Source organism: Oncorhynchus mykiss, chromosome 8 (genome assembly GCF_013265735.2).
Source record: "Oncorhynchus mykiss isolate Arlee chromosome 8, USDA_OmykA_1.1, whole genome shotgun sequence".
Classification (NCBI taxonomy): domain Eukaryota; kingdom Metazoa; phylum Chordata; class Actinopteri; order Salmoniformes; family Salmonidae; genus Oncorhynchus; species Oncorhynchus mykiss.
In genome coordinates this window covers 46,058,331-46,077,218 of record NC_048572.1, presented here as the reverse complement: position 1 = coordinate 46,077,218, position 18,888 = coordinate 46,058,331, and the positions used below count along the sequence as shown (strand labels likewise).

The following is an 18,888-nucleotide window of genomic DNA, read 5'->3' as shown; positions in this document are numbered from 1 at the left end:
GTGGTGTGTGCCTTTTGTCTATTGTATTTGACTTTCATTTAATTACATTTCTTGTGCATACAGTATATCACCATATATTATGAACTATGTATTACACATCTATAAAAATAGATGTGTTATTCAAATATAAATATAGACCATGAACAATCGTGCATACTGTTAAATATATATTTTATTAGTACATATATTACATGTGTATATATAAAAAAATATATGTCAATATATTAGGCTTTGGTCTAAGCAACATTGGGCGGAGTGAGGAGGCCGGGAATGAAGAACGGGTAGTTTCATGTTACAAAACTTAAATTAAATACAGCGTATGTGAGAGTCAGCCTTTTCTCGGGTAATTCTATAATGATCCACATATAAAAGTTTATTGTTCACATACACAGATTTGCAGATGTTTTCGCCGGTGCAGCGAAATGCTTGTGTTTCTATTTCCAACAGTGCAATAATAATACCTATCAATGCAAAACAATACGCACATAATCCAAAAATTGAAAATAAATAAATAAAAATCAGAACGAGCAATGTCAGAGTCCGGAATATATACAATACCAGTGAAAAGTGTGGACACATCCACTCATTCAAGGGTTTTTCTTTATTTTTGATATTTTCTACATTGTAGAAAAATAGCGAAGACATCAAAACTATAAAATAGCACATATGGAATCATGTAGTATGTAAAAATGTGTTTTAGATATATTTTTGATTTTAGATTCTTCAAAGTAGACACCCTTTGCCTCTATGACAGCTTTGCACACTCTTAGCATTCTCTCAACCAGCTTCACCTGGAATGCTTTTACAACAGTCTTGAAGGAGTTACCACATATGCTTGGCTGCTTTTTCTTCAGTCTACGGTCTAACTCATCCCAAACCATCTCAAATTGGTTGAGTTCGGATGATTGCGGAGGCTAGGTCATCTGATGCTGAACTCCATCACTCTCCTTCTTGATCAAATAGCCCTTATACAGCCTGGAGGTGTGTGTTGGGTCACTGTCCTGTTGAAAAACAAATGACAGTCCCATTAATTGCAAACCAGATGGGATGCCTTGAATTCTAAATAAATCACTGACAGTGTCACCACCAAAGCACCCCTCACCATCACACCTCCTCCTCCATGTTTCACGGTGGGAACTACACATGCGGAGATCATCCGTTCACCTCCTCTGCATCTCACAAAGACACAGCGGTTGGAACCAAAAATCTCAAATTTGGACTCATCAGACCAATTGACAGATTTCCACCCGTCTAATGTCCATTGGTATTTTTCCGTGACCAAACCACATCTTATTGATGTCTTTTAGTAGTGGTTTCTTTGCAGCAATTCGACCATGAAGGACTGATTCATGCATTCTACTTTGAACAGTTGATGTTGAGAGGTGTCTGTTACTTGAACTATCAAGCATTTATTTGGGGTGCAACTTCTGAGGCGATAGCGTATCCTCTAAAGCAGAGGTAACAGTGAAGAGGCGAGTACTAGGGAGTAGTGCACAGCATTGTACGAGATATTCAGTTTCTTGGCAATTTCTAGCATGGAATAGCCTTCATTTCTGAAAACAAGAATAGACTGACGAGTTTCAGAAGAAAGTTATTTGTTTCTAGCCATTTTGCACCTGTAATCGAACCCACAAATGCTGATGCTCCAGAAACTCAACTAGTCTAAAGAAGGCCAGTTGTATTGCTTATTTAATCAGCACAACAGTTGTCAGCTGTGTTAACACAATTGTAAATGGGTTTTCTAATGATCAATTAGCCTTTTAAAATTCTAAACTTGGATTAGCTTACACAACTTGCCGTTGGAACACAGGAGTGATGGTTTCTGATAATGGGCATCTGTACGCCTATGTAGATATTCCAGCTACAATAGTCATTTACAACATTAACAATGTCTACACTGTATTTCTGGTCAATTTTATGTTATTTTAATGGACAAAAATGTTGCTTTTCTTTCAAAAACAAGAACATTTCTACGTGACCCCAAATTTTTGATAGGTAGTGTACATTTTTTAAATGGTTGATTATTTGTGTACTTGTTGACACTTTACTGCGCTGTTAGGAGCTAGTAGCCTAAGCAATTCGCTGCACCCCTTATAACATCTGCTAAACTGTGCTACGCGACCAATAAACTTTGATTTTGAACAAGTGTAACTCTATTGGCAAAATTAAATTTAACATGTCCACATGAAAGACAGTTATATCTCATTCTAAGATCAAAAGGAAGATTTTTTTTTCAGGAATCAAGTTTTCAATGTTGGACACATTTTAATTACCTTTCAGTGAGATATGCTTATTTTGTATCACAAGACAAGCCAACTTGACACAAATGCAGAGCTGGACCCCACTTAGGCTATTTCCTCTTTCTATGTACATTTACTGCCGTCCAGTAATTACGAAATGTACATATCTAAAATGCCCCTGGAACACAGCAGGCTGAGCCTGATCTCTCGCACCCTATGGTACATGCAAAGGAGAAGGCCGTTTTAGGAAATAGCTGCCGGACAAGTCATTATTATACAGCCATGGGCAACAGTCTAATGGCAAACCATTATATACCTCCAGACACAGCTGTGGTTCAGCTAAACTCGACCCCGAAGCCCAGAATATGTCTCTAATCAAAGAGGGTGTTATATTGTTTTGCCTCCTGCTACAATCCAGGAAAATTATATTTCATTAATGAATATATAACAATTAGATTAAGGTTAGGGTTAGTGTTAGGGTGAAGGTAAAGGTCAGTTTTTTCAACACAATGTCCCGGATTGTGTGGGAAAGTCCTGCATTTTGGTATTTTTGTTGAAAACAATCATGTTCTGCATTTTATCAACAAATTCAAACTCCACTAGTTCAGAAAAAAAGGTGGATTGTTCTGTATTTCAGACATACTTGTCTCTTGCAGTCATGTTGCACTTATGAAAAAATATATATCATAAGGTTGTGGTGGCATAAGCCTACTGGTGATGTTAAAACACTTCTCAAGTCGTTGTCGAGATCTTCTGTGCAGCGCAACTCAGTTTAATGTTTTTGCTTGATCTGTTTAAGAGTCAGCTTAGTCCTTATACTCTCTCCTTACAATTCACGTATATTTTAACTGTTTCTATTAATTTCTCCAGGAGTAGTTTTTCATCCACTGCAGTAGGTGGCAGCAAAACCACGACACGTGTGATAACTCTGCACTGGAACGTAAACGAAAGGTTGTTACGTAAGGACGCAAATAAAGTTACGTTAGGACGCATGTCGCCTGCTCCAGCTAAATATGTGCAAGAGTTATTGATACAACTACTTGAATATTCATCTCAATACACAGGTACTATCTGGATATATTTGATATAGAGATAATCGTTCCGACAAAACGTTTTTAATTAACCAAGGATATGTTAACTAACGTTATCTGGCTATATTAGGGTTGCTTGACAACACAGATGGTAACCAAAACAAGCTGAAGAAGACTACGCTGATCTGCATCAAAAATTGGTCAATCACAAATTGGGTTATTGTTAGCCTGCAAGAAGTGCCAAGAGAGAGATGGTAGATGACAATAGACGAGGGGACGATGAACGGGGTCCTGGAGCAGCATATCAAATGTTCGTGGTTATGGAGGACCTGCTGGACAAATTGAAGCTTCTGGATTATGAAGAGGAAGTTCTGGCAAAGCACAACATGAAAGCTCTATCCAGGTTGGCAAGTAGCAACTAGCTAGCTATTATTGATGTGCAAAGTTTCCAAAGTGATATTATAGTTCAAACGGCTAGGTATGACTGTCAAAATACATTGCAGTCAATTCTGGTAAGAGATTGTCAGGTAATACGTTGTTCCCCCATATAGGCATTACTTTGCATCCAGTGCCTACATGCCATCAAATCCAGGGGAGCAATTCTTCATGTTTACCATAATCGCGTCTTGGCTCATCAATGCAGCAGGGAGACCCTTCGAGCAGCCTCAGGAGTATGACGACCCCAACGCCACTGTGTCCAACATTCTCTCACAGTTGAGAGCTTTTGTAAGCACAACTCAACATGCTGTACACGTTGGTGTCCCCATTGTTGTCTACCGTTTTGAATTGCAGACAACAGGGGGATTTGTTTATCAATAACCTGTATTTGTCCTTTTTTCATTTCCATTGCATAATGTATCACATGACATTGCTGTGAAACTGTAAGGACCTATACTAAGCTAGATGGTCCAACTTTAGTATAAGGCATATTTCAGACATTGCATCTTTGATCAAAATATTGCTCTCTCCTGACCCAGGGAGGACTGGTAGACTTTCCTCCCTCCAAACTAAAAGCTGGTTCAGGGGAACATGTTTGCTATGTGCTGGATCGGCTGGCTGAAGAGGCTCTGAAGGAGAGAGTGTTTTCCTGGAGAAGGTAAGTTAATGTCTATGATGTATATAAATTCTGGTTTGCTGATTATTACATTTTTTTTATTGAACCTTTATTTAACTAGGTGAGTCAGTTAAGAACAAATTCTTATTTACAATGACGGCCTACTAAAAGGCAAAAGGCTTCCTGCGGGGACGGGGGCTGGCATTAAAAATACAATTATAGGACTAAACACACATCACGACAAGAGAGATACCACAACACTACATAATGAGACCTAAGATAATAACATGGCAGCAACACAACATGGCAACAACATGGCAGCAGCATAACATGGTAGCAGCACAAAACATGGCATAAACATTATTGGGCACAGACAACCGCACAATGGCAAAAAGGTAGAGACAACAATACATCACACGAAGCAGCCACAACTGTCAGTAAGAGTGTCCATGATTGACTGTTTGAATGAAGAGATTGAGATAAAACTGTCCAGTTTGAGTTTTTTTTGCAGCTCGTTCCAGTCGCTAGCTGCAGCGAACTTAAAAGAGGAGCGGCCCAGGGATGTGTGTGCTTTGGGGACCTTTAACAGAATGTTACTGGCAGAATGGGTGTTGTATGTGCTATGTATTGGCCATTGAGAGGCTTTAAAAACCACCGGTCGGCGATATTGGCACTCCCCGGTAGGCGCAGTCCTCCATAGGAATTAATGTAATTCTACAGTATTTAAATTCAAGTAATTTTCAAGAAAATAATTAAATGTATTTAAATATTTTTTGTTGTTGTTGTGGGGACAATAACATTACTAATCTAAAAAAATATATACTTTAATTAAGAAAGTTTTAATATGTACACTACCTGTCAAAAGTTTTAGAACACCTACTCATTCAAGGGTTTTTCTTTATTTTTAGGATTTTCTACATTGTAGAATAATAGTGAAGACATCAAAACTAGGAAATAACACGTGGAATCGTGTAGTAACCAAAAAAGTGTTAAACAAATGAAAAATATATTTTATATTTGAGATTCTTCAAATAGCCACCCTTTGACTTGATGACAGCTTTGTTCACTCTTGGCATTCTCTCAACCAGCTTCATGAGGTAGTAACCTGGAATACATTTAATTTAACAGGTGTGCCTTCTTAAAAGTTAATTTGTGTAATTTCTTTCCTTAATGCCTTTGAGACAATCCATTGTATTGTGACAAGGTAGGGGGAGTATACAGAAGATAGCCCTATTTGGTAAAATACCAAAGTCCATATTATGGCAAGAACAGCTAAAATAAGCAAAGAGAAACGACAGTCCATCATTACTTTAAGACATGAAGGTCAGTCAATACAGAAAGTTTCAAGAACTTTGAACGTTTTTTCAAATGCAGTCGCAAAAACCATCAAGCGCTATGATGAAACTGGCTCTCATGAGGACTGCCACATGAATGGAAGACCCAGAGTTACCTCTGCTGCAGAGGATAAGTTAATTAGAGTCCCCAGAAATGGCAACCCAAATATAATGCTTCACAGAGTTCAAGTAAAAGAGATATCTAGACATCAACTATTCAGAAGAGACTGCATGAATCAGGCCTTCATGGTCGAATTACCTCAACTAAACACTACTAAAGGACACCAATAAAAAGAAGAGACTTGCTTGGGTCAAGAAACATGAGCAATGGACATTAGATGGATGTAAATTCGTCCTTTGGTCTGGAGTCCAAATTGGAGATTTTTGGTTCTAACCGCTGTGTCTTTGTGAGATGCAGTGTGGGTGAATGGATGATCTCCGCATGTGTATTTCCCACTGTAAATCAGGAGGAGGAGGTGTTATGGTGTGGGGGTGCTTTGCTGGTATCTTTGTCTGATTTTATTTTGAATTCAAGGCACACTTAACTAGCATGGCTACCACAGCATTCTGCACCAATACGTCATCCCATCTGGTTTGGGCTTAGTTGGACTCATTTGTTTTTCAACAGGACAATGACCCAACATACCTCCAGGCAGTGTAAGAGCTATTTTACCAAGATGGAGAGCGATGGAGTATCAAAACAGGTTCACCTACTCACAACCACTCATCCTGTAAACACAGTCCAGTTCAAAGTGAATGGCACAGATCCATATATGCCAGCTGACTCATATATGGCAATGGTCTATTTGTTTATCGGCCTTCTGCAGTTCTGATTGTTCATGCAGCACTGGTCTGTGTAGAGTACAGGCTGAGTAATGCCTGTCAATGCATTAGAATCCTACTCTGATGCCTTCTGCCTAAAACAACATATCTTGCATAGTTTGTTTTGGTATGTTCCTTTGAAAGTGGCTAATATTGCGTTGATTTGATCACAACTCCCACAGTAAAGGGAAACATTGATAGTGGTAACTAAAGGGGAAAACTATAAAATTGATTTGGTTCTCTGCGCAGGCTGATAGTTCTTCTGCGAGGCAGCCCCGGGTAGCTGCGTGCATACAGCTTAGAGGGAACATTGATTAGAACGTTAGCTAGCTACAGTGCATTGGATTTTAGCTAGGCATTTTTTTGTCAAACTTTAGGTGTGCTCACACTGCACTTTAGACCAGAGCTAAGAGCCTCCTTAGCTCCAGGGCTAAAATCTCCCTTAGCCCAGGGCTAGCTGGCTCTGCTCCAGAGCAGGGTTAAGACCGACTTTTGGGGGTTAGCCCCAAAAACACGTTGCCAAAATAGCCAGTGGGGGTCAAGAACAATGCCTATAATGCTCACTGTCCAATCACAAAAGCAGCACTTTCACCTAATTTACATATGCTGGTGATGCCTGTGATGTGTTCTGTGAGTTATTTTGACAAGTAAAGTCATACTATTTAATCCTTCCATCTGAGGACCAAAAAACAATATACTTTCATCAGTGCAAAAACATTGGTTGGTTGCTATGTCTATCAAAAATGGTTGCTATGCAGGCTGGCTAAAGTCTTCTCACTTAGCCAACTAAAACTACAAACTCTACAGCTGGAAATGCAGCAAACACTCCATTTTCCTCTGTTTTCATAGCTTTTCTATTGACATTTAATTGCATATATCCATGATAATAATATTGATTTTGCCTGAATCAGAAAAGTTTGTCTCTTTTGTTCATAGCATTCTCTATACAGGGGTGAGATTGAATTTCAAAAGTGAAATATTGTTTCCGATGTCGGACAGGCAGAAGGCAAGGTTTATACAAACCATCACTGTTGGAAATCAAATGCTAGGCTAGAAGCATGAGGAAATAATATGTTAATAAATGTTTTATTGTTTATAGCATTGGTCACGAATCAGAGATAAAATGTTGGTTACATGTTGTGTTTGTCTGTTAGCCCAGGGTTTTGGAATAGAAGTGTGAATCCTTAGCCCAGGACTAAAGCTTAACCCAGGGTTACCAAATGCTTGTGTGAACACAAGCTGTTAGCCCAGGGCCAGTCTAGCCTGGGGCTAAGAACAATGTCAGTGTGAAAAGGCCTTTTACTAGCTATGGAAACATTACTCCACCAATGTCATCGTATTTTGAAGCTGTAATTTAGGCTAAATGGTCATTATCCCTGTTAAGATTGACTGGGCACATCTTGCTCTGTGGTGCTTTCAAGACAACTGGGAACCCTGGGGGGGGAATGAGGTCAAATCACAACATCAGTGATATTCAGGTCGGACAGTTGGAGCCTTGGGGGGGAATGAGGTCAAATCACAACATCAGTGATATTCAGGTCGGACAGTTGGAGCTCTAGGGGGGGGAATGAGGTGAAATCAGAACATCAGTGATATTCAGGTTGGACAGTTGGAGCTCTAGGGGGGGAATGAGGTCAAATCACAACATCAGTGATATTCAGGTCGGACAGTTGGAGCTCTAGAAAGACGCCCTAGTTCCCGACTTGGAATTCCAAGTTGTATGACCATTCAAAACTATTTTTCCCAGTCGGAGATCGTTAGTTGGATATCGTTTTATTCACAGTTCAAGGTTGTCTTGAACATACTGAAGTCGGAAGTCTGAGATTTCCAAGTTCCCAGTTGTTTTGAATGCAACATTAGTATGGCTGAGAGCCTCTTGAGAACATTTATAACAATGGTGTGATGTGACTTAGGTGCAAACAATGAAAAAGTTGAACATAGCTGGCCTAGTGCAATCCCTATTCTCCTGTCTTTTCCCAGACCAAACTACCCTACAGAGGAGATGGAAGAAGAGTCTGTGATGGAGGATGATGCAGAGCTGACTCTCAGTAAAGTGGAAGAGGAGATGACAGTGGGTAACCCCATCGAAGTGTCCCCTGGTGATAGGCCTATTTGTATATATTGTACTCGTCACTTTTTAAAATATGTCTATTTAAAAATCAATCCCTTAATAAAGGAGGAACCAGACGACTGTGAGGAAGAGAACGTCATGGATCTAGAGGCACTTAAATCAAGGACCAATCAAAGTGTGAGTTGCTGTTGCTGTAATGTTATGCTAATAGCTGGATACGAACAATGAACTGTAATGGTGTACATATTTACTGTTCTGTTTGGAGATTGTGGATACTTTGTTACTACACATACAGTAGATGTGCGGTTAATGTAGGCTACTGCTGATTTCAAGTCCGATTTTTTTTTTCCCATTTCATTTCTATGCAGTTCCCTGTCTGTAGATGTAGAAAGGCTAGTCACCAGTGGACTCAAACAAATATAAAATAAATGTTTATCTTTTTTTTGTAGCTCTTGCTCATTCCCTCATAGTGTACATACTATCATTCCTAACGCTAACTCCTTCCCTCTCGCAGGAGGCCAGACTATCTTCAAAGCCAGACAATATACTGGAATCAAACATGGACGCTGCCGAGTGGAATCTAGAGGTCGAGCGGGTTCTCCCACAACTGAAGGTCACAATCAGAACAGACCACAAGGTAAAGATTGCTACAGCTGTCAATTCTGGCATTGCTCTCTCAAAATCAATGCAGGGTCGGGCAATCGCCAAAAACATGAGTGTTTGTAACAAGACTATGTCCACTACTAGGACTGGAGGATCCACGTGGACCAAATGCATCAGCACAAAGACGGGATCAAATCATCTCTCAAGGAGGCCAAGGTGGACTTTAGTCCTTTACAGTTGGACTCAGTTTTCTCTGTCTAGGTTACATCACTTTGATACCATCTAGACTAAACTACTGTTTAGTCTAAATTAAACAATAGTGCGTGGAAATAAGATGACGTTGCTAAAGTAGTAAAATATTCAGTAGGAAACCATTTTGCCAGCAATATCATGTCATCTAATTTACTTTAGACAGATGGATGGCAATGTTGTTATTAGCTAGCAAAATTTGTAGAAATAGCTGGAAATGCTAACGTTAGCTAGCTAAAATCTGGTGGTTTACCCTCAATCTTAGCTAGCTAGCTAACGTTATACTGCATTTAATGTCAATCTGATGACATCAAAATGTTTTCCCACTAATTATTTGACTCCTTTAGAATATCATTGTATTTCCAAGCCACTGTAATGCGCTTTTGATTATCTTTATCAGCGCTCATTGACGATGCATTGAATAGAATGCTTAGTCGGGCATCAGTCCATAACGAATGTTCAAAACAATATTGTGACAAAACATGCAACCCATGAATAAGCTACTTTATCTGAGTCTCACTGTCTGACAATACTAGCACCTATCACACAGCCAACCTCTCATGTCTTTCTATTACCTTAAAATGAGTATGTTAGTAATGTATTATAGAGCGAAAGCTGGTATGTGTACCTATTTGGTAGGGCTACCTAGACAAGCTGCAGGAGGAGATCGGTAAGACACTGGAGAAGGTGGGCAGCAGAGAGAAATACATCAACAACCAGCTGGAACACCTTATCCAGGACTACCGCAGCGCCCAGTCCAAACTCAGCGAGGTAAGCATCCATACAGTGGTGTAAAGTACTTAAGTAAAAAATTAAGTACTTTTGGGGGGGTATCTGTACTTTACTTCACTATTTACAGTACCAGTCAAAAGTGTGGAGACACCTACTCATTCAAGGGTTGTTTTTTATTTGTACTATTTTCTACATTGTAGAATAATAAGGAAGACATCAAAACTATGAAATAACACATATGGAATCATGTAGTAACCAAAAAAGTGTTGAACAAATCAAAATATATTTTATATTTGAGATTCTTCAAAGTAACCACGCTTTTGGGTTGAGGTCGGGTGATTGTGTAGGCCAGGGAAACTGATGCAGCACTCCATCACTCCTCCTTGGTCAAATAGTCCTTACACAGCCTGAAGGTGTGTTGGGTCATTGTCCTGTTGAAAAACAAATGATAGTCCCAATAAGCTCAAACCAGATAGAATGGCGTATCGGTGCAGAATGCTGTGGTAGCCATGCTGGTTAAGTGTGCCTTGAATTCTAAATAAATCACAGACAGTGTCACCAACAAAGCACCCCCACACCATCACATTTCCTCCATGCTTCACAGTGGGAAATACACATGCGGAGATCATCCGTTCACCTACTCTGCGTTTCACAGACACGGCAGTTGGAATCAAAAATCTCAAATTTAGACTCATCAGACACAAGGACAGATTTCTACCGGTCTAATGTCCATTGCTCGTGTTTCTTAGCCCAAGCAAGTCTCTTCTTCTTGGTGTCCTTTAGTAGTGTGCTTTTTGCATCAATTCGACCAGGAAGGCCTGATTCACTCAGTCTCCTCTAAACAGTTGATGTTGATGTGTCTGTTACTTGAATTCTGTGAAGCATTTATTTAGGCTGCAATTTCTGAGGCTGGTAAATCTGATGAACTTATCCTATGCAGCAGAGGTAACCCTGGGTCTTCCTTTCCTGTGGCAGTCCTCATGAGAGCCAGTTTCATCATAGCACTTGATGATTTTTGCGACTGCACTTGAAGAAACTTGAAAAGTTCTTAATTTTCTGGATTGACTGTCCTTCATTGCCTTCATGTCTTAAAGTAATGATGGACTGTCATTTCGTTCTTCTTATTTGAGCTGTTCTTGCATTAATATGGACTTGTATTTTTTTTACCAAATAGGGCTATCTTCTGTAAAGACCGCATACCATGTCACAACACAACTGATTGGCTCAAAAGCATTAAGAAAGAAAGAAATTCCAAAAAATGAACTTTTATCAAGGCACACCTGTTAATTGAAATGCATTCCAGGTGACTACCTCATGAAGCAGGTTGAGAGAATGCCAAGAGTGTGCAGAGCTGTCATCAAGGCAAAGAGTGGTTACTTTGATGAATCTGAAATATAAAATATATTTTGGTTTATTTAACACTTTTTTGGTTACTACATGATTCCATATGTGTTATTTCATAGTTTGGATGTCATCACTATTATTTTACAATGTAGAAAATAGTAAAAATAAAGAAAAACCATTGAATGAGTACGTGTGTCCAAACTATTGACTAGTACTGTATATTTTGACAACTTTTTACTCCATACAGTTTCCCTGACAGCCAAAATTACTTGTTACATTTTGAATGTCTAAGCAGGACTGGAATGTGGTCAAATTCATGCACCTATCAAGAGAACATGTGGTCATCCCTACTGCCTCTGGCAGACTCACTAAACACAAATGCATCTTTTGTTAATAATATCTTAGTGTTGGAGTGTGCCCCTGGCAATCCAATACATTTTAAAAGCAAGATAATGTGCTGTCTGCTTTGCCCCTTTACCCCTACCTACATGTACAGTGCATTAGGACATTATTCAGACCCCTTCACCTTTTCCATATTTTGTTACATTAGTCTTATTGTTAAATGGATTCAATAAATAGAAATCCTCAGCAATCTACACACAATACCCCATAATGACAAAGCGAAAACTGATTTTTATACATTTTAGAAAATGTATTAAAATCACAAAAGAGATACCTTATTTAAATAAGTATTCAGACCCTTTGCTATGAGACTAAATTGAGCTCAGGTGCACCCTGTTTCTTTGAGATGTTTCTACAACTTGGAGTCCACCTGTGGTAAATTCAATTGATCAGACATGATTTGGAAAGGCACACGTGACAGAGAACAATGTGAGTGAGAGGCACTTCGGATTGCACAGCACACTCAGCGAGAAGGGCACAACGCAGCACTCGGTAGCCGCGAAAGGTATGAATGGGATGCCGCCGTGAAATTTGAGGCATTATCAAGTGCTTGTCAAATTGTGAATGAGAGGCTATTGGAGTATGTACAGCCTGCGCAAAAAAAAACTAAGCAGAGCTCATGCCTTTTCAAGTGACTTTTTTCAAATCATCTTTAGAGTCTCATCATGCAGCCTTACAATGTATTAAACACCAAAACATATAGCCCAACGTTTTTAGAACAACTAAATGAATAACTCTAAGGATATAGGAGTACCTATTTCTTTATTGACCACTCAACACAGAATAGCAGCATGTGTGCACTCCCTCAAAACTCCCTCGTTTAGAGAAAATATTTATATTTTATTCAGCTTTGTTCAGTTGTTTTCTTCATACTATAAAATAATGCCACGGAATTATAAGCAAATATTCTTTGCTAAATGAACAAGTGTAGCCGTCATCCATTTGGCATAGCCACACCAGGACCTAACATAAGGACAACACAGAGTTTGATATTTTCTTCTGAAATAGACCAAATGTTCTCAAATATCATGCTTCTTTAGACCTGTCTAAAATAAATAATGGATTTATTGTGAAGGTGTAGGCTATATTACATGAACTTATTAGACTTTTTAAATGGCTTGTAGGCTGTGTGTGGAAGCCAGGAGATGCTAAATGTGTTTATGTTATTTAATGGTCAATTACCGTGAGACCTACAGGTATTTGCTTGACAATCACTGGCTGACGAAATTTCATGACCGCCACAACCCTAGTCATAACCATGGTATGCGGTCTGACATGCCACTGCTTTCAGCCAATCAGCATTCAGGGCTCGAACCAACCGGTTTATAAAATAGAATATCCAATACCAGTATACTATATTTTGTTGCTATGGTATGTGTTAGTCAGCAATGCAGAGGCACAACTAATTGGCTTATTTGGGGTGGGGGGACAAGCATACAGACATGTTGACCTTTTTGTATTCCAAGGCAAGGGAATGCTACCAGCAGGGAAGTGGTGGAGTTACAGAGAGGACCAGAGTTCTGGCTGAGGTCAGTGACCACATCACCCACATTAAACCACAGTATGCAGGTCATTCTCGTACCATGTTCTCATAACCCTAGCCAATCATTCTCATAGCTTTCACACTATTGTAAAATAATATTCTCATTCACATTACGGTCATGTGGTTTTTGGACCTGTAATTCTTTCCCAATTTGTTCACGTAATTATTTTTTCCATTGCTCCTGATAATTTTACACCAACATCATGATATAGTCCTTAATGGCCAAATATGTTATATTACCTATCTCTTATCCTCTGTAAATACGCTCATTTGCACTTCACGTCAATGATATCATGTTACCGTGTGGGACTGTGGGTCGGAGTGGGCGCCCTGAGCGGCTGCCCATGTTGCCTATACCTAAATCCACCACTGCAAATTATATATATTTTTTTGTACGTTGTTTGCAAACTGATATGTGGCACGCATTAATGCCAAAATAACATGCAAAAAATACTACCTATCACTTATCCTCTGTAGATACTTTTTAGTGCCATAGATGGCAGATGAGTTTTGATGTCAACTATCTCAGTGCTGTCTCATTCTAACCTAGATCACAGAGGAGTTGGAGAAGGTGAAGCAGGAGATGGAGGAGAAGGGCAGCAGTATGTCTGATGGAGGTGAGTCTGTAAATGAAAACATACCAGACTGGGGAATCTACACAGCACTATAGCTTTAAGCCTTTTTCCACTGCAAGCTGGACAGAATAGTGAATATGACGCAGTTCCCACACTAAAAAGTCAGAGGAGACGTCACATCCTATTGTGTTACATACGTCATTAGGCTGGGCACCTTGCTGTGGCCTGGCCTCCGGCACACACGTCTACGGTGTCGGTATATGTTAGAATCTGGCCTACTGCCCTTTGACACCGCCTCTCTTTACCTTTCCCCGCTGTCATCCTCTGTTATTCAATACAATCGGAAAGTACCTTAAATGTATACTTTTTAAATTGGGCACTTTGCAAACCCATGCATTTTCTGGGGTCTTGATGAACAGTTCTTGATTTAAAATGTATATAGTGACAGTTCTCTTATCATTGAATCTATTGAAGAAAGATTATGAAATCAAGTTGTTAGATCGTTAAAAACATGATTTATTTTGGAATCTATTCATGTGTAATGATCGTGACAAATTGTTTTTGAAAATGTTTGATATTATTACTTTTCTTACCCCTTTGAGCTTTTTGAATTACAGCCCCGGTGGTGAAAATCAAGCAGAGTCTGACCAAGCTCAAGCAGGAGATTGTTCAGATGGACATTCGGATTGGAGTGGTAGAGCACACACTACTGCAGGCCAAGCTAAAGGAGAAGTCCAACATGACTCGAGACATGCACGCCACCAATATCCCAGAGCCTGCCATCGGCGCATACTGAGATATACACAGTATGGCATTATCTATCATTAGCTTACTGAACTTTATATAGCGATACATTATGCCTGCGCAATGATATTATTTACATGGTATGGCACCTGCTATGAGAAGGCAAGCAGTGGGTTACATCCTGACTACAGCCAATATACCAAAGTCCTTAAATTATTCTAAACGGTCTGTTTAAGCAGACACATAGAGAGACATCTGTATTGTTCTGACTTCAACTGTCATATGTTTCATCATATTTGATTGCATTCGAAGGCTTTGTTGGCGTGGTTGAATTAAAGTTTCTCAGTATTTACATACATTAGAATTATAAAATACAGATTTGAATGCCCATATGTTTTACATCCAGGGGTTAAGTTTGCTAATTGCCATATTTGTAATGGAGATAATTAAACTGATATTTTTTTTTACAAATAAGAAGTTGTATAATAGTACTGATGTGGATTTGATGGGGACATTTATTTTGACTTTTTGATGTGGTAAGGCTCATGAAATGTCTGGAAAGGTGAAATTATACATGCATCCAGCAATTTGTAACGAAAATAATTGTACCATATAGAAAAGTGGAAATACTTACAAAGTCGGCTGAGATTGATTGCCAGCAGTGTTTGCTATGTCAGGGTACATGATGAAACATTAATATAAAAATCCAAAAGTAACTTTGGAATTCATAACTTTTAAGCAGGTTCATTCAGAGGGGTTGGGTTAAATGCGGAAGACATAAAGCTGTCCCAACACGTTACCACTGCTACACCTGGCTATCAGCAGAGCCTTGTCTGGCAACGAAACAGTTCATTCAGCCTCACTTACTGCCTTTAAAACAACATAGCTGATATGGCTGACTTGCTTAAACAAATGTGGTTTCTACTGACAATTGAGATGTACGAGCTATGGCATAAGGGAACGACAAGCGGATAAGAGGCAATCCATAATTTCGATTAAGACAATGAGCGAGCTAGGACAGACATAGTATAACTATTTGTTCAGCACTTTTGAAATGTACAGCGACAGAATTCAGAACCGTAGGATAAATAAAGGGGATGTATAATCGGACAATGAATGCTTTTACAATTTTCAATGATTACATTTCTCAAAAACAGGTTATAGGCTACATGTGCACCACCAAGTCAGAACAGTAGGTGAAATTAAAGAGGTGAAAATGGACCAAATTATTAGGGTGATGCACATGGGCTACTAACAGCTTAATACACAACATACATAAATTACTTTCTTAGCTACAGTATACATATCTGCCGGGTATATTACATAATTTATGCAGCAGCATACAATATATTTTTGGACTGTGCTCACTTGAACAGGAAGGGGGAGCGGCGGTCCTTCGTGGGGAAAATTTGTCATCAAAGTCTGGCATTCTCTGGATTTACTGGGAACTCCAACAACAAAAAAGTTTAATCATAATGACTTCATTGATCTTCAGGTCGTAGCTCTAGAAAGAGGCCCGAGTTCCTGATTTACAATTCCAAAGTTCAAAACGTATTTTCCCAGTCGTAGCTCATTTTTTTCCCGAGTTCCCAGTTGTCTTGAACTCACAAAAGTCAGATTTTGCAGTTCCAATTTAACAGTTGTTTCATTGACGGCATGGCCAACTTCAGTGTATAGCTAATATGATTTTTTTGCAAACCACTCATTGTGGAATTTGCGATTTCCAACTTGTTGTGTAATGTTTATGTCCAATGGCTGATGAGCACCGATATGTTTGATCTATAATTTATTTTAATTATTTATCTTCATATGACAAGGTTTGAAAAGGATTTGCCAGTAGATTGTTGAGTTGATTCATGATGATGACTGCTAGCTAAAATTTTGGAAGTATGATGTTGACATGATCAGTCCAATCAAAGCTACTGTAGATATAACGTGATTTGATTCCATTTTATCTGTGTCAAATAACCTGGAGCCTTCTATGAGGGGCACTTCTAATTTAACTAAGGCAGCACCCAAGGGGCTAGAATTTTAGAGCTCTCCCTATAGAATTGGAGGTGACGTAGTGTTCCCATGAGTGACAGAACACTCAGCCAATCACAGCGCAATGCTCCTATTTTCTGCTGGCCTGCCCCACCACCACAGAAAGCACTGAGCTGGCTGAAACACCTGCATTTTGGAGCTGCCTTACTCAGGAAAACAAAAAAGAGACCAAATTTGAATGCGGCTTTATTAACTCTGACAATGGCGGTTCTAGCTTGTATGGCTCCCTGGACGAACCCCCCCCCCCCTTCAGTCTCACCGCCCCCCAAAAAATAACACCATTCTGCACTAACTGTCATTTTTATTCAGACATTTGGAACAACACAAATAAATAATCATAACATTTAAAGCTATATAAATGTAAAAAATAAATACAAAAATAAGACTCATAAATATCAAAAAGTAACAAAGACAAATAGAAACAAATTTGTGTTGATTTGGCACTTGAGCATCAATACATTACCCATCCCCCAACACTGTCAACCAAGAGTCACGACTAAAACAATTTACGTTGGTTGTGTGCAGACTGGTTTTATATTATTCTTAACGATTTCGCACAAACCAGAAAAAAATGCAACAATATGTCTTTGAAACTATATATTCACAGTATTATGAATGAATTGTGGTTTATTTGGTAGCATTTCGTAGTGTGACATTTTACTAATTGCTAGTACTGTACAAAGTTAGAGGTGCGCTATTTGATAGATTCCCCCTCTCCCCCTACCTCGGGCTTCCAGTGGGGAGACCTGAGGTCAACCTACCCCCGCCCCGCTCCTCATCTCGTACTTATGAGTGGGAGACCTTCCCAGGCAGTAGCCTGCCTAGCTCACAAACTAGAATCAGGGCGCCCACCCTGACAAGGTTAATTGACCCACAGTCCCACACATTGACATGATATCATTAACGTGACGTGCAAATGAGTGATAGAAAACCGATCTCACAAATGTCACCATTACGATTTTTTTTGTGCAAGCGCCCTGGAAATCAGAGTGGTGACATTTGCGCGATTGGTTTTCTATCACTCATTTGCATTAATGGTCAATTACCGTGAGACCGAGAGTTATTTGCTTGACAATCACCGGCTGACAAAATTTCATGACCGCCACAGCCCTAGTCATAACCATGGTATATGGTCTGATATGACACTGCTTTCAGACAATCAGCATTCAAGGCTCGAACCACCCGGTTTATAAAATAGAATATCCAATACCAGTATACAGTATTTTGTTGCTGTGGTATGTGTTAGTCAGCAATGCAGAGGCACAACTAATTGGCTTATTTGGGGTGGGGGGACAAGCATACAGACATGTTGACCTTTTTGTATTCCAAGGCAAGGGAATGCTACCAGCAGGGAAGTGGTGGAGTTACAGAGAGGACCAGAGTTCTGGCTGAGGTCAGTGACCACATCACCCACAGTAAACCACAGTATGCATGTCATTCTCGTACCATGTTCTCATAACCCTAGCCAATCATTATCATAACATTCACACTATTCTAAAAAATAATATTCTCATTCACATTACGGGCATGTGGTTTTTGGACATGTCATTCTTTCCCAATTTGTTCACATAGTTATTTTTTACATTGCTCCTGATAATTTTACACCAACATCATGATATAGTCCTAAATGTCCATTACCTATCTCTTATCCTCTGTAAATACGCTCATTTGCACGTCACGTGGGCGCCCTGGGCGGCTTCCCATGTTGCCTATACCTAAATCCGCCACAGCAAATTATATATATTTTTTACGTTGTTTGCAAACTGATGTGGCACGTATTAATGCCAAAATAACATGCAAAAAAGTATATATATAATAATTAGTTCGCCTCATCTTGGGCAAATGTAGTGGGTGTTCATGGTGGGTGTCTTTTAGGCTCCAGTTGTTGTAGCTAGTCAACTTTCAGTGGACATCCCTTTGAGTGTCTTTCAGAACTCCTCCTAAAACCCCACCTGTTTTCTTGCTGGGGAACATAACATAATGGGGGCTCGTTCGTGATGTTGTTTCCCATGGTAGTCGCTCTAGTCACCTACTCTGAAGCTGCTGGGCCCAGATATTTGAGTGTTGAAAATACACTTTTATCGTAGAGTTTCTGTCACTG

At 39.4% G+C, this 18,888-nt stretch overlaps 1 protein-coding gene across 2 annotated transcripts; it reads left to right on the top strand.

Moving 5' to 3' along the window:
* Positions 1-3,172: 3,172 nt before the first annotated feature.
* On the top strand, positions 3,173-15,476 carry ift57 (intraflagellar transport 57 homolog (Chlamydomonas)). Of its 2 annotated transcripts, XM_021612634.2 has the most exons (12): positions 3,173-3,304; positions 3,402-3,674; positions 3,823-3,997; positions 4,249-4,367; positions 8,462-8,552; positions 8,658-8,729; positions 9,067-9,189; positions 9,300-9,371; positions 10,044-10,175; positions 13,349-13,411; positions 13,976-14,042; positions 14,618-15,476. In XM_021612634.2, exons 2-12 carry the CDS (start codon positions 3,523-3,525, stop codon positions 14,794-14,796), a joined length of 1,245 nt encoding a protein of 414 aa, XP_021468309.1. In that variant the 5' UTR covers positions 3,173-3,304; positions 3,402-3,522; the 3' UTR covers positions 14,797-15,476. The 2 variants fall into 2 exon arrangements, with proteins under 2 accessions (XP_021468309.1, XP_036841393.1); XM_036985498.1 differs by having other exon boundaries at positions 3,199-3,674; positions 14,603-14,738.
* Positions 15,477-18,888: the final 3,412 nt, after the last annotated feature.